The 19,633-nt window shown below is 42.1% G+C and overlaps 1 protein-coding gene across 1 annotated transcript; it reads left to right on the plus strand.

Moving 5' to 3' along the window:
• The first annotated feature begins 633 nt into the window (after positions 1-633).
• Positions 634-13,112, plus strand: hif1aa (hypoxia inducible factor 1 subunit alpha a). Its single transcript, XM_053435362.1, has 15 exons — positions 634-963; positions 7,011-7,201; positions 7,590-7,741; positions 7,999-8,083; positions 8,451-8,560; positions 9,054-9,256; positions 9,467-9,573; positions 9,709-9,856; positions 10,043-10,413; positions 10,497-10,702; positions 10,806-10,928; positions 11,035-11,291; positions 11,571-11,670; positions 11,763-11,853; positions 11,934-13,112. Exons 1-15 carry the CDS (start codon positions 932-934, stop codon positions 12,092-12,094), a joined length of 2,337 nt encoding a protein of 778 aa, XP_053291337.1. The 5' UTR covers positions 634-931; the 3' UTR covers positions 12,095-13,112.
• The last annotated feature ends 6,521 nt before the right edge of the window (positions 13,113-19,633 follow it).

Here is a 19,633-nt window from a genome sequence, read left to right on the forward strand (position 1 = left end):
CCCAATGGGTGACAGAGCAGAAGCTGTACCATCCTCCCTGTGACAACAACTCCTGTGTTCCTATCTAAAATTGATAGCATGCTGTGGGCCTATTCACATATACCCAATCGAGAACGAAATCATAATAATCATAACTTGAATTACCTGATTTATATAGCACCTTTCAAAACAGCTGTTTTTCAAAGTGCCAAGGGGACAAATTAAACATAGCAATAAAAATAACAAAACATTAAAGACAAGAAAAAATACAATAGCATTAAATAATAAAAAAATGTGTAGACAACAAATAAACTAATACGACATAATTTGAAAGGAATGGCAAAGGGAAATGATCAAATAAAGCAATAACGATCATGTAAACACCATTTGGTAAAAGGAAGTTTTGAGAAATTATCTAGAAACAGACACTATCATTATTATTGATATTATTATTATTACTATATAGTAGTATTAGTATTACTACTGAACAAACATGTATGGGTGTTGCTGTAAAACCGAAAGAGAGAGAAGAAGTGTGATGTTTGGTGCTGTGCAGTTTCTCATGAACTTTATCTAGGCAGTTTACAGTGACGGTTTAAATTGCGTGCCCGGTGGTAGTAGAAAAATCATGTGATTGCGCGGCCCCGCGGAGCAGCCGGGGGAGGAGCCAGAGACCGTGCAGCAGCAGCAGCATTGTCTCAGAAAGTGAACGCGTCTCCAGCGTGGCACCGAGGAGAAGAAGAACAGGAGGAAGAGGAGGAGAAGCGGCTGATCTTCACAGGACAAAACCTCAATCCGTCCACCAACGGACAGCGGGGAGTCGTATGCTAAACCGACTGAGGGTCTAATAACCCGTCAAACCACAGAGAAACAGCGGGATTTATTTCCTCAACGGGCCCGGATACAGCTGGATATCGTTACAGAGCCTCAACTCGGGTCCTTTCGTCCTGACATGGACACAGGAACTGTACCCGAAAAGAAAAGGTAACGTCGCTGCTAGCTCATGCTACGCAGCAGGCGAGCGTGTTGTTGTGGGAGCTCCCCGGACACCTGTGGTGCTCTGTCGGGGTTTCACTGCTCCTACCGCGGTGACATTTCTAGTTTTATCTCAAGGTGAACTCCTGCTTCGGCGCGTTTGTTCGACAAAAACTAGCGACGCGGCTCGGCGGCTAGCTGCTAACACAGCTAGCTAGCTGACGTAGAGCCAGCCGAAGCGATTTCTGTTAAGTAGCTTATTTAGCAAGCTACAGAAACCGACTAGTTAACACAGGGGACGTCTCATTAAACTTATTTGTGTGTTTGCTTTCATTAAATCAGCTTTTGAACTTTATTTCCGTCCGGTAGCGTTGTTTCGTTTTTTGTTTTTAATCGAGTCGCTCAGTCCCTGGATGTAGCGTTAGCTTTATTTACATGTTTCTGACCATTGTACATAGCGGGTCACAGGCGGAGTTCTGTTTGGGTTGGACATGCCAACATGGACAGTGTTGAGTGACGAGCTGCCAGCGCTAATGTGAGCCATGCTGGAGGTGTGGTGTGTGGGCTCTGATGAAATATTCAGGCTTTACAGAAGGTTACATTTCTCTTTTAGTTTTCTGGCTGGTACTCTTTTAGTTCCACAGTTTGTAAACTTGTGTTGTAAACTATTTTTGAGTGGAGTTTAGACATAAATCATCCTTTGGAGATCTGTCAAACTAAGTGAGTTGAGTGTTTGTCTTTTTTAACAGCCAGTCGTACCTCTGTGGGGGAAACAAATTTGTTGCAGCTGGAGAAATGAGAATGGTAAAGTTAAGATATGCCCATTAAAAGTGGTGCATTACAATCACGTACTGAGTCTGCTCAATAGGTAAAAGCCAGAGTATTCAAGTTTTCATAGTTTGAATCACAGACCAAATGTAGTAAAGTGGTAAAACTTAAGTTAAATGGATTGTTGTTGTCCTGTTGTTGTCCTGTTGATTGATTTGAGTTGGAGCTAATTGTAATTGACGAAAATGACTGTTAATTGTGTGTATGAAGTTGAATGTAGTTGACCTTTATGCTTCTTTTTTTTTATAGGGTTCTCTTGATAATTGGTAAAAAGTATTGATAGTAGGATAGGATCATTTAACTGAGCATGCCCAGACACCTCATCCAGCAGATTATTTATCAGTGGCTTAGTTTCCTTGTGACAGATGAGTTTATACTCAGACTTCAGAGTGCAAGCTAAGCATGTTATTTTCATCCCACAATCTGCCCTGGATTGAGTTTGGGTCATACATTTAACTGTCCAGGTTTAAACGGAGGGAAAGGGTACTTTAGACTTTACTTTAGACCAAAAAGTCACCTGATAAATTGTCAGTTGTAAAAGTGGACAGGGAGACATGGGGATTCCTCTAGTTTCAGCTGGGATTAAATAGAGGAATCCCCCATTGACAATTCAATTCTTCCATAAACAACATCAATAGATTCACAGTGGTAAAACACAGTCAGGACAATGGTTGTCATTGTCTTAACTGAAAACTTGGCACGGTATATGCAAAGGTTTCACTTTTTTACAAAAGTTTCACTAATTTCACATGAACAAGATTTTGATACTCCATTTATTATTAAGATCCTATTCAGTCTCTTGACGTTGTGCACTTGTGCCAAAATGGTGGAGTGGCAATCATTAAAATGTCTGCTGCCCGACTAGTTGAATAGCTGCCATAAGTTCTCTTCTAATCACTTTCCAGCAGTTGCCCAATATCTTGAATGTGTTGTTTTTGTTGTGGACTATGACCAGCTACCGAATGCTTATCCCCCAGTCTCGGCCAGCTTAAAATTAGGCTCTTTGTGTAGGTAAAGCGTCTACATCCTAATTGGTTGCAGTAAATGTGTGTTCACTTTTATCTAAGAAAGAATTAAAGTTGTGGTCTGGTTGGATGCGGTTTGAACAAGTCCCTGTGAGGTGCCACCGTATTATTTCTGTCTCATCTCTTAATCACCAGGGCTTGACGTCAATAGGAGTGGCCAAATGTGTGTAGCGATTCACTGGCTGGCAAATTGCAGGCTGACATTCAAGCACAATTACTGCTTATTTGCAGGCCTGTTACAACTTGAATAGGAAAGGAGAGAACTTGTTGATACAGGCTATAGATTTGTGTTGTTTGTTTGCACATTTTTCTCCTGTAAGCTTGGTGACCGAAGACAAAATTAAGAGGTATGCACTAGTTTTGCGCTTGTTTTGATCAGACTGCTAAGTTCTACGCCCTCCTAAAATTAAATTGGGATGACGTCTTAATAATGAAGCAATCCCACTTTATCCATGTAGTACACAGATTAATAAATACACCACTGTGATAATGGGTTTGACAGAGCTTCTCATAAACAATGTATGGAAGGAAGTATGAGGAAAGACGCATTGTACCTTTGTGCATCCTGGATTTTTTGTCCTGGCACCTTTTCACATCTCCTTTTACACACAAATGTGCGGTTATAAACACGTACACCTGCTTAAACGGCAGTTGTCTTTTTTCCTATTGCCAGAAAAGGATCTTGCCTTTCTGTTGTTTTTTTTGCATTTATCCAAACACACTCACATTCAGAGTTAGCCTCCAGTGACTTGTATATTTAGATGACCATTTGTTGACTACATTTTTAGCCCAAGGAAACGTGTAAAGGCTAATCCATATCCTTTACTGCAGCTTCCCTATTCCAGGTCCAAACAGGCTGTAATCACTGTAATCCAGTACAAAATGTAATATATGTCAGAATTTCTCTAACAGTATCATATCCAGGGATTTGGGGCAATCCCTGCTAAACTGTTCATTTGACCGTGAAGTAGTTTATTTTCAGCCTTGTGTAGCCTTTCCCATCGTATTGAGTCAAAGTTTTAGTTGTGGTGTTTCCCTGAACTGGATTATATAACAGATAAGACAGTGTTTACTGTTACACTAAACAGTACTGACAGATAGAGAGAACTCTACTCTAATGAATAAGGTCAGCCCCTGGGAACAAAATACACAAGCAGCTCTGTTGGAATTGCCCATGTTGATTTTCATTGTACCCTGTTTTTGCCCCCTATTGCTCTCCAGTCCACATATTCAAATCTGTTAAAAACAGTTCCAAAAAAGTTGTTTACATAACGCCGCTGATTCAAAACAACACAAGTTAATTAAACGGAGCAAAACTGCAAAAGTGATTGTGTTGCGAGGCATGTCATGCATAGCCCTGCTTGGTGTCCATCACCCTGTGAGTTAATAGTGTTATGCAACGTGGCCTCTCCGCTCGACTTTGTTTTAACATCAAGAGAAGCGTTTGGTTTTCATTTCATGTTTTATGTGAAAGAATAAAAGCAGTGTGCTGAGTCCTTTTGCAAGTTCAAGAGGCGGGTCATCAAATAGTAACTTATTTAACTTTTTATAATAAAATGTCATGTGGAATGAGACATACAATTACAAACAAAGTGGTTGTGATCAACAGCTTTGTCACATGTGTGTAACTTTGAAAACTACACACAGAAACTATGATTCATTTCTGTCTGCTGTCCTTTATGGCATGCAGATTTAGATACGTTTATTGCCTTGATATCAATTACGTAGTAATTAATCCTTGGTATTACAGAGCTTTGGTATTAGTGGCTTAATCACTGTGGTTTTTCATGATTAATTAAGGCTATTTCTTCTCTGTATTCTTCCTCTTTATCAATGGCAGTGTATTGTAGTAGAATATTACAGCTGGACTCTATTTGAACAGGATTTGCATAACATGATGTAATTGAGCGACTACAGAGGAAAACAATTTGTGTGCATGCTAGTACTAATAAGTCATCTAGTCTCCAAGTGGGAGCCCAGCTTATAACAATGTGTGGAGTTTATCCGTCATTAGATCCTCTGGAACTTGGCCTGTAGCTTAGCGAGAGCACTTTCCCAACGGCTGTGTACAATGGCTTGTTAATCATTTGTAGTCATTTCAGCCTGTGGTGATAAATGAAGCTGTTTACTTGAACGTAAGTAGAGATTGTTGTTTGGAAAAAAAGAATTTAATGGGGAAATGTGTTGATACAGTACAGGGCTGATTACATAACGCTGCAGTTACCTTTCTCGACATCCAGACATTCTATGTTCTATGATGTCCCAAGAAGATGTAAATATTTGTCATTGGTATTTGACAAATTTGCAAACATGTGGCCGAATGTGAAGGCTTGTGTGGAAGTGGAAATAAGGATTTCTGGTACACGCACCACCAAAAATCTCAGTTACACATAGGACTGGATGATAGGGGATAGCGGGGTAATGTGAGACATTTTTTACAGTTTACACATTTCCCATTAATTCAGGATGTTTCCTAGCAATGGAAATGATCAGAATGTCTTCAGGACAAAGGGCAGTGAAAATATGATTGTTTTTAAAAAAGTGGTCTTGTGTCTCACTTTACCCCAGCTAGTTGTTTCAAGTGTTTGGCAAGCTCCTCCTCCATCTCATCTGTGAATATTCTCTTTACCTCAGCTACTGCACCCCAGTCTACTGATTTTACTTTCCCTTTCTCTTTTTTCTTTATGAGGGTTGTCTTGTCAATATTTCTATCCCTTCCAGCTTTTCTTAAGGACTTCTTTCCTTGCATGACCTCACTGGCTGCACTCTCCATCCCTGCAAGCGGTGTTTGGCCCCAGGTTGTCTTCCTGGTTTAGTTTCTTGGCATGATGGCTTTTCTACAATGTTTGTGACATTACAAATAAAACGTCTGTAATGTAATATTACACTAACATATGTTTAAGACTAAACTTCACTTGTGCTTCATGTCTCACTTTACCAGACAGACAACATTTTAGAAAAAACAACATCTCTTAGCAATTCAGGCTAATCTTCAGCTAGCATCAATTACATGGTTTTATATGTATGATATAAGTTTTTCTACCTCAATCAATTTATTTTGACACAACAGTTGATTAAGTTCAAAGCAAGAAAATTTACATTTACTTGCAAAAAACACATTTTCGTGAAAAAACATACTTTCCACCGCACCAGCACCAACTTCTCCTTCATGGCAAGGGGGGAATGGGAGGGGCTTGAAAACATAATGGTCACATGACCACAAATATGTTCAGTTTTTGCCTAGATACAGGGGGTGTCTCACATTACCCGATGTCTCACATTACCCCGTTCTCCCCTATGGCCAAAAGTTATATCAAGTTAAGAAACATTTCATATCAGTTGCTATATGAGATTGCTAAGAGATGATGTTGGCTGTGGGGTAAAGTGAGACATGAAGCACAAGTTAAGGAGAAACCAAAGACTGAATCTTTGGTTTATCGGGTGCTGTTCACATCATCTAAGTTTGATGGAAACTTTTTATCTAAAACAAAGTGTTCCTGCAACCAGCCCATGTGATTTGATACACAGTAGCCTAATTTTAGTTAGCTAGTCCATTTTCTTGTTAGAGAGCCTGAAATAACAATATGGCCTCGGTCAATGCTGTAAGTCCATAACAGATCAATTTCAATTAGGTGTACATTTCAAAGCCAAGTGCTTTTGGAACGCCATTTATTTGGATGTGATGCAGCTCCAGTTTCGTCTAAAATGTCAGCGCCTGGTTTGTCCTGATAGTTGCAGGTGTCACTCTGTGTTTGTGTGTGCTCTCTGTGTTAGTGCCAGTATTGTCATTCTCCTCCCGGTAGATCAGTTGAGCCAGGCTCGTAAATATCAAAATGATTGGTGTCGCCCTGTAGCTTGGCTGTGCACCAGGAGACAGCCAAGACAATCCATTCCCCTCCTCCCAGCCAATCACTCTAAGAGGGTGGACTCCGCTTCTTTTGGTCAGTGGCCAATAAGACGCTCTCAGATAGCCATGCATGTAAATGGGTCTGATGGGGGTCCAGACGGTGGCTTGGCTCGGAGCTGGCTCGCTGCAGACTCCAGCTGCTGCAGCCTTCTCCTCAGTATCAGGCCAAAGGCTGATCAGGCTCTGTGCAGACACTAGAGTCAAGAAAGAGGGATGTCCGCTCTCATGGTGCACATAGTGGAATCAGAACCAGTTTGTCTGAAGTCTATGGCTGACCCGCCGCCTGTCTCCTGCAGAGTGAGCTCGGACCGGAGGAAGGAGAAGTCCAGGGATGCTGCGCGAAGCCGGCGCGGGAAGGAGTCGGAGGTGTTCTACGAGCTGGCCCAGGAGCTGCCCCTACCCCACAGTGTCAGCTCCAGCCTGGACAAGGCCTCCATCATGAGGCTCACCATGAGCTATCTGCGCATAAGGAAGCTTCTCACCTCTGGTCAGTATCTGTAATTGTTGTACCTATTGTAGGACATTGCAAGCGAGGGTCACACCTGTATTTCACTCTGATCATCAATCATGCAGCTAATGTTGTTGCTTGAGAATGTAAATTCATTGAATTTACTCGTAGGATGCTGTCACCTTTAAAATTATTTGAAGAACTACAGGAGGATATACGAGCTCATTTAAGAGAGTGCGATAATTACTCAAAGATGCAGGGGAAGGAAACAGTGATAGACGAGGTTAGAGGGAGAGGGAGAGGGAGAGGGAGAGGGAGAGAGAGAGAGAGAGAGAGATCTGCAAAAGTCTCATTCAATGATGTTCTGAGCCTGATTTCCTCTTGCTTTTCTCCACCTTCCTCTCTCCCTCTCTGTTGTCACTTCCAGATGAGCCAGTTGCAGAAGAGGAAACAGAGCTGGATATCCATCTAAACAGCTCCTACCTTAAGGCTCTGGATGGCTTCCTCATTGTGCTGTCTGAAGATGGAGACATCATTTATCTCTCTGAGAATGTCAACAAATGCCTCGGGCTGGCACAGGTTAGTCAGATTTAACCTGCTGTTTATCAGCAGAGAAAAAATTGAAATCAAGAAATGCTTCAGGCCAAAAATGTATGCTTTTAATGTTAAATGTAGTCATTGTAAAATTTTTATAGATATGCTCAACAGTGCACATACACATTAAGATTGTTAATGTAAGTGATGCAAAAGTCAACACACATACATGTTGGAGACAAATTGCTGTACATGTATGTGGTAAGAGAACCTAAAGTCTGTGCTCTGTCTGTCCGCTGTAGTTTGACCTGACTGGACACAGCGTGTTCGACTTCACACATCCCTGTGACCAGGAGGAGCTGCGGGAGTTGCTCATCCACAAAACAGGTGAGAGACAACACCAGTGAGCAGTGTCATATTATAACAGACCTCTAGAAGACGCACACTCTTCAACAGGGAATAGAGTTCACTCTGAGCTAGCAGGTTAAGACAAGGAAGCTGTTTGAACCAGTTTTTTTGTCTTTGGTGCAGAGGTCAGAATGGTTACAGTCTGACGGCTGGTGACTCCTCTGTCACCAGCAGCTTAACCACTTAACACCTCCTCTGAATGCAAATACAAAATATTGTTAGGAGGCAAACGTTTTTGATGAAACAATGAAATCGAGCAAAATGTAATTGTTTACATGTTTGTCAACATACAGATACTGTTTCCCTTTTTTAAACTGTGGCTCTCTGTCTCCTCGTGTGGATTCAGGCTCCAAAAAGACCAAGGAGTCAAACACAGAGCGCAGCTTCTTCCTCCGAATGAAATGCACTCTGACGAGCAGGGGCCGCACTGTCAACGTCAAGTCAGCTACATGGAAGGTGAGTCAGAAATGCATCAGCCGTAATATTAACCTTTTTTTAAAACAACATGAATACCTTCTTTTGGGATATTAGGTCATGTCAAATCTTTTTGTTTATACATTTTTAGTTAGTCGTAAAGAGCGTATGGATAGAAATATACAATCAATACAGTAATAATGAAAAACCTCTCATTGTAAAAGAGAAAAACAACAGGAATTGTCATAACTTAATCATTATGTCACAAAAAGAGTGCCATATTGGATAATGACTAGATTATCATATCTGCATATAAATCCATATTTGACACAGATTTGCATACACCTGTATATAGATACAAATAATATCAACATATCCATATACACACATTTGGAGTATATTTTAATTAAGTATGCTTTATAGGCAGGTTAACATTACTCTCCTTTAATCATTCAACACAAAACATTTGAGTAGCTCATTTGCTTTAAGTAAATTAACTTATTTGTTCTAAACCACTGCCGGCATCTCTCCCCAGGTTCTCCACTGCTCAGGTCATGTTCGTGTGTATGACACCAAAACTGAAGAGACCTCTAACGGACTCAAGGAGCCACCTGTCCCCTACCTGGTTTTGATCTGTGACCCCGTCCCCCACCCCTCCAACATCGAGGTCCCCCTGGACACCAAGACCTTTCTCAGCCGCCACACGATGGACATGAAGTTCACGTATTGTGATGAGAGGTGAGTGTGTTCATAGCAGGGAATTCTATATGTTTAAGAAGCTTATTACAATCAGTTTATTCATCCACTCCTGTTGAACTTTTCAATTATGAGCAATTTTCCTCTGCAGTCTTATAGAGCCACCTAGTGTTCAGTATAGATACTACAGGAAGTGATCTCTACATTTATGTAGCGAGTCAGTGAAATAATTAATCTTCTTTGCTCCTCCAGGATCACTGAGCTCATGGGTTATGATCCAGAGGACCTTTTGAATCGTTCTGTGTACGAGTACTATCACGCTATGGACTCTGACCATCTCACCAAGTCTCACCATAACTGTGAGTATGAATCTTACAAGTTTTTTTTAACAAATTCTAGTGTGGAATGTCTTTTTGTTGACAAACTTTTAACAATATGCCATAATTAATATTTTATAATATAAATATAATCTTTTAATTTTTTTTTGTCCTTAGTGTTTGCAAAGGGCCAGGTCAGCACAGGACAATACCGGATGTTGGCTAAGAGAGGAGGCTTTGTGTGGGTGGAAACCCAAGCCACTGTCATCTACAACAACAAGAACTCCCAACCACAGTGTGTTGTCTGTGTCAACTTTGTGCTCAGGTACAGAATAGTCACTTCCTGTTTGGTAGTTTCCAAGTTAAGAGACAGCTAATGTCCACCATGATAATGTGGAGAATTGTAATTTTGATCAGTGAAGTATTTGAATCCTGTTTTTAACTGAGCTACAAAATCCTCCGTAAACTCCATCTAACACCTGCTTAACTTTGTCTTTGTCCTGTACACCAGTGGTATCCAGGAGGAGAAACTGATCTTGTCTCTGGAGCAGACTGAGGATGAGATAATGGTGAAGAAGGAGCAGAAGCGACAGGAGAAGGAAGAAAAGGTTGTAGTGGAGAGCAGCCTGCCTGACATGTCAACAACCTTGCTGAAGGAGGAGGAAGAAGAGGTCGAGGAGGTGGAGGTGGAAGAGCAGGTGGAGGTGGAGGAGGCAGCAGAGAAAGGCCCAGAGCTGGATGTGATCAAACTCTTCACCCAGGCGTCCAATTCTCGGCCACTGGCGAGCCTGTACGACCAGCTGAAGGAAAAGCCTGAGGCCCTCACCCTGCTGGCCCCGGCTGCTGGAGACACAATCATCTCCCTGGACTTTAGCTGCCCTGGTCCGTGGCTAAACTCCCCGCAACATAAACCAAGAGTTTATATAACTGAAACCATTCTAATCACCTTCTGTCCTCTGGTACAGATTCAGAGATGCAGCTGCTTAAGGACGCCCCTCTCTACAACGATGTCATGCTTCCCTCCTCAAGTGAGAAGCTGGCTCTGCCTCTCTCCCCCCTGCCACCCAGCGAGCCTCTCAACACCAGAGGAGGATTCAAAAGTGAGGAATCTAAAGCTGAGAGCTATCCTCCAGCTCCGTCCACTACAATAACCTGCCACAGCTCCTCAGAGGTCAGACTCAGTGAACTGCAGTCATTTTACATTATAAACTATAAACGTTTTGCAAATTTATTAATATGCACTGAGACGTTAATGACCCTTGACTTCTCTTCAGGCTGACAGTCCTATGGACTTCTGTTTCCCTATGGACTCAGATATGAGCTCAGACTTCAAACTAGACTTGGTGGAGAAGCTTTTTGCCATTGACACAGAGCCCAAGACTCCCTTCAACACACAGGTAATAATGTTAGGAGTCACTGTAGATTTTACTGCATTTAAGTTCACCGTTGGTATAATACAGTGAAAACGTCTCAGTCTGAATCTGATGTTCCTTTTTTCTCAAGGCGATGGAAGACTTGGATCTGGAGATGTTAGCGCCCTACATCCCCATGGACGATGACTACCAGCTGCGCAGTCTGACCCTAGATGAGCCTCTGACAAGTGGACAGGTCAAATCCCTCAAGAGTTCTCCAGTCCAAGTCACACAGCAAGTCGACAGCTACCCCAGCTCCCCATTCAGTGGAGTAGGAAGTAGCACAAGTTCCCCGGCACCACTTGCGCCTGTAATTGTTGCTCATCTCGCCACCATCATCGCTAAGAGGTAAAGTCTCTGAAACACACTATATTTATTACTTCTCATTATCACCTTTTGTCTTTTAATGCTTTTAACTATTTCATAATAAAGCAAACATACAGACAACACATATAAAGCACCCAGTAAACAGAGTGACAAAAAGAAAGGGCCAGATTGGAAATGGCAGTCAACGACAATGTTGGCATAATGGGAGACTGCTCTTCCATCAAGAAGGTCATGAGTGCAAAAGAAAGAAGAAAAACCGACCCCAACAACCCCCCCCCTCACAAACTCTCTGTGCTACAGGACCCCACAGTTCGACAAAGAAGTCTCACTCAGGACTCTGGCGGCTCAGAACGCACAGCGCAAAAGAAAACTGGGAGACTTAAAGGACATGTTTGGACAAGTAGGTTCTGAACATCCAAACATAAGTTATTTGGTAGTCTTTGCCTTTGTAGACGGGGAGTTTTAATATCTGTTCTTGATGATTTTTTTAAGGGAAATTTGCTGGAGGAACAACTGGTGCAGGGCAAAAAGCTGAAAGCCGCAGAGTCAGGAAAAACCACCACCACCTTCCTGCTGTCTTCAGGTGAATAAGCTGGTTTTGTGACACAGTTGTCTAAGTCCTGTCATCAGGACAATCATAACTCATTTATTTCTCTCTGTTAGACTTGGCTACTTGTCTGCTGGGCAGCACGTCAGATGTCACCAGGCCTCTCTTCCTGCCGCAGCTCACCCGCTACGACTGTGAGGTCAACGCCCCCCTGCCGGGCCGTCAGTACCTGCTGCAGGGGGAGGAGCTGCTGCGCGCACTGGACCACGTCAACTGAGTCGATGCTTAGCCTGCTCACTGCTGGACTAGATTGGACACTACAATTTTCTCCCTCACACTGCCACTCTTTCCAAGACCGCCCCCGCCCCCGCCCGCCCGCCCCACCCACTCCCTCTTATTTAAGTATCTATATGAGTTTGAATCTAGTTTGGCTGCTGTTTGTGCACATCATGTGATATCCGCAGCATTCCACCGTGACAAACACCATAGCAGCATCTGGGTTTTGGTGCAAGGGATTCAGGCATCATGAGATGTCCACTCGTTTTTGTTTGTTTGTTTTTTGCTCTCTACCGGGGAGTCTCTTAGTACACAGCGCCTCGACAGGTGACCCTTTTCCAGCAGGTCACCACAGAACCTGGCGCTACTGCCAGCAGTGTATTGTAAGCTTCAGTCGCACAATTTATATTTTCTTAAAGAAAAATATTACCAGCAATATATATTAAGTCTTTTTAAAGTAGTTTAAATGGGATTTGAAATTTTTTTTGTTCTTCTTCCCATACTTGTATGTTGTAGTACTTGTACTTACCAAGATGTCCTTAGTCGAAAAAGTATGAAAATATTGTTTGAATGTTATCTTCATTTAATAGCTGAGTCTTTGAGGTAAATACTTTTAATTGTGTAGCAGTCCAGTACATGTCACTTTATTACTTTACTGTAAGTGTGTGTTACTGTACATATACCAGGGACATTTTAATCTGCTCAGAGTGGCTTCACAGCTTCGAAAACAGTTTTCTCTTCACTTCTCATTATGGAGGATAATTTCTTTCTCCCAACATGGAGTAACTTCATGTTTTTGGTTTTTACTGTGCGTGTCATACTCAAAACTGTCTTTTAATCCAGTGGAATCTCAGCAATTCACAATTTTACCTGTGTGATCATTGTCGTCACAGCATCGGTGAGTTGTCGGACTTATTTGCTCAGTTAATGGTAGTCAGTTTAAGACCATTGCTCCATGACATACTGTCGTCTCTCATGCTTCTTGTTGCTGTCAAACATTAAATGGCTTTAATAAAGTACATTGTTTCAGGTCTCATTACCTTACTATACAAACAGTGTTTTTGACATAGAAACTCAAGTTACAAATGACACTGACTGGTTTTCTTACTAAGTACAGCATTGGTCTAGTCTTTATAACCGCTCATTGCTTTTCTATCACACATGGTGATAAAAGGTTCAGTATCTTGCCCTTCAGCATGTGGACTAGAGGAGCTTGGGATCAGATCATCAACCTTCAGGGTTATGTGACGATCCACTCGACCTCCTGAGCCACAGGCGCCCTCACTCTGCCAAGTAAGAAGTAAAACTTTGTAGAGGTAGAAAATACGCTTTGCTCAACGTGCCCAGAAAAACGTGAGACTGAATACTGGACTGTTAATGCATCTTAAGATACTGGCAGGTTCACTCACTCAAGCTGTCGGTGGTTGACAAATGAAATATATATATATATATATACATCATTATTTGATAAACTGCCATGTAGAGAAAACAATTTAAGTGATACTGCAGTTGAACAGTAGTATTTTCCATTTGCAGAAACAACATTTTAACAAGTCTAGGGCACCGTCAAATTCATTTTACGTGCCGGTCACAGTTTTCTTCTCGTAAATATTTACGTAGCAATCTGATAATCTGGCCAACCAGCGGTAACGAGTGTCAAACAAATATGAGCTTTAGCTTCCAAAACTTGCATCTTGGATAGATCACATCATACTTTTGCACCTTCTTACGTCTGTCAACAATTTCAAAAGGTGATTCAAATACTTATCCTTACCTGTTTTTTTTATATCCACCAAGGAGGTTGATATCACCCCTGTGCATTTGTATTGGTTGGTTTGTTTGTAAGCACAATAACTCAAAAACAACTGAACGGATTACCACCAAACTTGTAGAAAGGGTGGGGAATGAGTCAGTGAAGAACAGTCAATTTTTGTGTAGATCCTAGTTTGTTGGTCACTTTCAAAGGGAATATTTCAAGGAAATGATTTTTTGTAAAAACTGGTACTTTTTGGGGACTGATATAAATGAGTGCAATTTGAATTAAATCAGGGGGAATGTTGGGCCTTGGCAGAGGTATTTGCTTTACTTATTGGCATTCTAGTTATTAATGTGTGTTATTTATGCTGCATTAAATTCACTTCAACACCAAATCCCTAAAACAAGAAGCACCACTCCTCCACACACACGGAAGCTTGGTCTGCCTACCTGTTGGCCGGAGAGCCCATGATGACTCTGTGAATCAGGAAGCCATGTGTCACGTCAGGGAAGGACGGGTCTCTTAACTTCAACTCAGTAATAATATTGAGGTAAAGGGAAGAAATGTATGAACTCTGCACCTTCCACTCTAACCTCTGACCCTGGCTGTGACACCTCAGAGGTGAATATAACCCCGCCATCATCGGACACACGGAGGGAAGCAGAGACAGATATCATCCTTGACTTGAAAAAACTGCTTTGGACCATCGATTTAACTTCAAACTGTATGTTAATTAAATTAAGAATTTACTCTTTGGACTCACTGACTGCGGTTGCGCCACAGATCAGCTGTTGGTCGGTACTCTGTTAACACGCGCAGTGTGTCCGCTATATGACCCAGCTGACTGCAGTCAAGCCAGCCGACACTCATCTGTGTTCAAATCAGCCGACACAGAAATTCTACAGCACTCATACGGACACTTCGCATCCAAACCGCCTAGAAAGGGGACGGCAACGGAGTACTCGAAGTTAAGGCCAATGTATGCTTCTCCGAGTCCGTTACAGACGGACGGACACTTTTTGATTTATAGTTCTCCGGTGCTGAAAACAATTGAGCGCCAGAACAGTAGGTGGCGCCACGGAAGACGAGCTTAGATAAGCCTACCTCTTGAGTTCTCAGAAGAAGTCCACGTTCATTATTTACCTGCTCCCGGCTTTTCACACAGTGTACGATGGCAACTCAATAAAATAAAGTGACACCCAGCGGGTCAACAATGCTTATGTTATCGTTTCTTAGCGCAGCGTAGTGATGGCGAGATGAAGCTTCCCATCCAATAGGGTCTCTCATGGGCCGAGGCTTCATGGTGCTTCATTTGCTCTACTGCGCCATCAAGTGGACATTAAATGTAAATGTTATTATAATGACACCATGGCTCTGGTGTCTGAAGCGTTGAATTGTATTAATGACTGATGTTTGTGATGGCAATAAATCCATTATGAACATGTTGTCTGTCTTTATGAAACAATGGCGGGGTCAAAAGGGAAATAGGAAAGAAATTTGAGAGAGGGTTGTGATGTGAATGTGCTTGTGTTACTTGGTTTGTGACTGCTTGTGTGTGGGGACAAAATGTTACACGTACAATAGGGATAACAGTTTTTATCCATTTTTATTTAAAAACCGCTTCTCAACAGTGCTCGGCTTCAGGCGGTTTCTTTTAAAAAAAATTATTTCACCTGCTTTAGAAAAGACCCTTTCACAGGGCACAGATGAAGCAGGGGTACAAAGCAAAGAAACGGCTAGTTTGTATAAGTTAGGAAATAATTTAATTTTTTTTGCCAATACTGCAGAGGATTCTCCATTCTTCCAATATTTGGTTCAGCCAGGTACTGCTGGACCTCTACTGCTGCATCCGACATGACATTTTGGGTCCTCGTCTGCAGGACTTTGGTGTCTAACCGCTGCCACAGTTTGCTACCTAAGACAGAGAAACCAGGTGTAAGTGACTAAATACAATAATACAATTAGATTGTATACAGTATCCATTACCCTGAGTCACAGGCTGAGAAGCTTCTGATGTGTGCGGTTCTTGATGAGGAGGAGGAAGCTGCGCTTTTTTCCATAACACCAACACATTCAGTCGTGAGCCTTGTCATGGCATCTACTGCTTTGTTAGGACTAAAGAAGCCTATCTTTTTAAATCTAGGATCGAGCAGGGTTGCATGATATGTGCTGTTCCAGCGTGTATCCACCTCTTGAATGAGCTTCAGTACTGGCCGGCCCATTGGCTCCTGCACCTGTGTCAGCTTCTCCTATAAAACAAAACAAAGTGAGTCATTCAAGTGTCACTGAAGCAGCAACTTACACAAAACAGGGTCATTTAGAATATTGCAATTATATGAAGGAATTCACCTTTGCTATGGTGCTGCTCTTGAAATAGCCTGATAATAATGAATTACAATAGTCCAGTCTCGATGTAACCAAGGCGTGGACTAGTTTTTCTGCATCTTTTTGCGAAAAGACATGTCTGATTTTTGAGATATTACGCAATTGGAAAAAGCGGTCCTAGAAATTTGTTTTAAGTGACTATTAAAGGATAAATCAGGATCGAAGATCACTCCCAAGGTCCTGACTGTTTCATTGGAAGCAAGGGCAATGTCGTCTAACGCAGCTATATCATGAGATGATGTATCTCTAAGGTCTTTACGGCCAAGTATTATAACCTCTGTTTTATCTGAGTTTAATAAGAGAAAATTGCGGGTCATCCATGTTTTTATGTCCTTGAGACATGCTCGAAGTTTAATTAGTTGACTACTTTGTTCAGGTTTTATTGACAAGTATAACTGGGTGTCATCCGCATAGCAGTGGAAATTTACAGAGTGTGTCCTGATAATGTTTCCTAGTGGAAGCATATATAATGAGAAAATTGGGCCGAGCACAGAGCCCTGTGGAACACCATGGTTAACTTTGGTGCACACGGATGACTCATCATTAATTTACACGAATTGGGAGCGATCAGAAAAAATACGATTTAAACCAGTTTACGGCGGTTCCATTAATGTTAATTAACGGTTTAAGTCTTTGTAATAAAATGTGATGGTCAATTGTGTCGAATGCTGCACTGAGATCTAACAGAACGAGGACAGACACAAGTCCCTGATCTGAGGCTATTAAAAGGTCATTAGTGACTTTTGCCAAGGCTGTCTCTGTACAGTGATTGGCTCTAAACCCTGACTGAAATTCTTCATATATATTATTTTCCTGGAGAAACTCACAGCTGATTGGCTACAGCTTTTTCTAAGATTTTAGACATGAAGGGGAGATTAGATACTGTAGAGTTCGCAGCTTCTCCTTTAACTGTTTCCTCAGACTCTCAGCCATTTCTGTGCTCTCTGGAGTCTGGACAATTCCCATTTCCTCCTCCTCCAGTGAGTGGTGTAACATGGATAAAAGTGGAATGACTTTTGATCCAGACACACTCCTCTGACAGCTCAACCGTGGCAGCATGAAATGGGGCCAGCACTTTCAGACATGCTGTAATAATGGCATACTGTTCTGATGACAGTGGGGGATCATCAGTGTGTAGGCCGGCCAAAGCTGCTCCTACAGGTTCCCTGAGGTCATAAACACGCTGGAGCATGATACGTGCCGTTCCAATGTGTATCCACCTCTTGAATGAGCTTCAGTACTGGCCGGCCCATTGGCTCCTGCACCTGTGTCAGCTTCTCCTATAAAACAAACAAAGTGAGTCATTCAAGTGTCACTGAAGCAGCAACTTACACAAAACAGGGTCATTTAGAATATTGCAATTATAGTTTTGGTGAAGAGCCTTTTTAATGAGCAAATTTAATGTATGCGCCACACAAATTGTGTGACGCAAATTAAGCTCTGGCACAAGCACCCATATTTGCTGCACCATCAGTCAAAAAACAAGTAATTTTGTTTGTCACACCCCACTGTGACATCAGTGCTGACTTGACTGTTGCCAAATTTGCAGCAGTATGTGCCGCAGGGAAATGAAGCACCCCTTACACAACACAATGAGGCGGTTTCACCTATGAAATGGCATGTTACAGCTAAGTAGGCATCTGTGTTGAGTGAGGTCCACATGTCTGAAGTCAATGCAACTGCCGAAGCCTTAAACACAATGGCTTTGGCGTTCTCCATGGACTCCTTGTACCTCTCTTCAACCATGGCTTTCAAAGCCTAAAGAAAAGAAAAGACTGTAGGAATGGCAAATATGAGGAAATGGGGAAACATGCTTCATGTGCTCACATACACACCTGCCTACTGGGGAGAACATAGGGAGGGTTGAAAGCTTGAACAAGCTTCCTGAACCCTTTGTCCTCCACAATAGTGAAGGGCTGCTGGTCAGCAACCAGCAGGACCACGATCCACCATCCAGACCAGACGCCACTCCAGTCCTCAGTCAAAGTCCACCGCCGCCCACCAGGACCCACCGCCGCGGTCCTGGTCCACCGCCCATACCCAATGCCAACGCGACACAAGGTCCGCCACCAAGATCAGCCCACACGACACAGAATCCGCCACACTGGATCCACAAACCGCAATCCATGGTAAGGCCACAGAGGCCCTGGATTTGCGGGTGATAAAGCAAAGGGAATCCGGGGAAGGGGGATAGGGATGGAGAAGAGGAAGGAGAAGTTCTGTGTGTCATGTGTCATAAATTCCCTTTGAGTCATCAGGGGTTGTTGCCTTGTAATCAATGGTACAGGCCGAACTTGAGGCTAAACTGAGGCTCAAGGTAAATCTGACTGCTACTGGTTTGTATGATATCACGATGAAAACCATGTGGCCCACTCAGTAGATCAGCCATCAATACCTCTATGCCTTTTTAGACTTAACGCTTCCTATTTTAGAAAATAGAACAAGTTACGTTGTGCCGCACTAATTAGCTCTAACTATAAGCTTTATCAAAAAAGAAGGTTTTGAGCCTTTTCTTAAACGAACAGATGGTGTCTGCCTCCCGAACTGAAAGTGGTAGATTATTCCACAGCAGAGGGGCTTGATGGCTAAAAGCTCTGGCTCCTAGTCTACTTTTAGAGACGACAAGTAGGCCTGAAATTTTGGGAGCGGAGTGCTCTAGTGGATTGATAAGGTACTAACTAGGGATGCACCGATATGGAAATTCTTGGCAGATACCGATATTTAAAATAACAATCTGGCCGATAGCCGATACCGATATTTGTTTATTTTCTTTTTGTTGTTATTCATTCACCCTTTTGTGCCAGAAAAATAATTAAATCATTATTTAAAAAGCACTATTTAAAAAATGTTCAGCCCTTCACTCTTATCTTTTAATGACACAAATTGAATCAGATTTATGAAACAATCTTTGATTTAACTAAACTTTATTTAACAGAGACATATAATGACCATTTTCCCACAAGTTGAAATGTTTCCTTGGGATCTTAATGAAATGACTGTAACATATTTTGGTCAAAATACCACAAGGATAATTTAAAACAGCACCTTTTTACCCTGTCTAAAACAGCCCTGTTAAAGTATCATTATAGAGAACGCTCTTCTCATTCTTTTACGGTAGCAGTATTGCCCGTTTATTAGAGGTGTTACGGCTTCTGTGTGTATGACGTATGTTGTCAATTCCCTTGTTACCTGTGCATGAGACGGATGAATAGAGCCGGTGCACATGAGAATAAAGTACTTAAACAGACTCTACGCTCATAATTTTTACGCCAAGTTACACTGCGTGAGTCAAGATAACTTAACAAGACCTCCTCAGTTTTACCTGTTTTTAGTGTCGGGCAGAAATCACATCGCGTAGACACCCACCGTGGCCCTTCGCGATGCTTGTTTTAATTAAAC

This window comes from Pleuronectes platessa, chromosome 11, assembly GCF_947347685.1.
Source record: "Pleuronectes platessa chromosome 11, fPlePla1.1, whole genome shotgun sequence".
NCBI classification, from domain to species: Eukaryota; Metazoa; Chordata; class Actinopteri; order Pleuronectiformes; family Pleuronectidae; genus Pleuronectes; species Pleuronectes platessa.

Bases quoted from the DNA above. Each gene is read 5' to 3' on its own strand.
- hif1aa (XM_053435362.1), top strand. From the start codon at position 932: ATGGACACAGGAACTGTACCCGAAAAGAAAAG. The intron at 7,202-7,589 runs GTCAGTATCTGT...TGTCACTTCCAG, and splicing joins AAGGAAGCTTCTCACCTCTG to ATGAGCCAGTTGCAGAAGAG. The intron at 8,561-9,053 runs GTGAGTCAGAAA...ATCTCTCCCCAG, and splicing joins TCAAGTCAGCTACATGGAAG to GTTCTCCACTGCTCAGGTCA.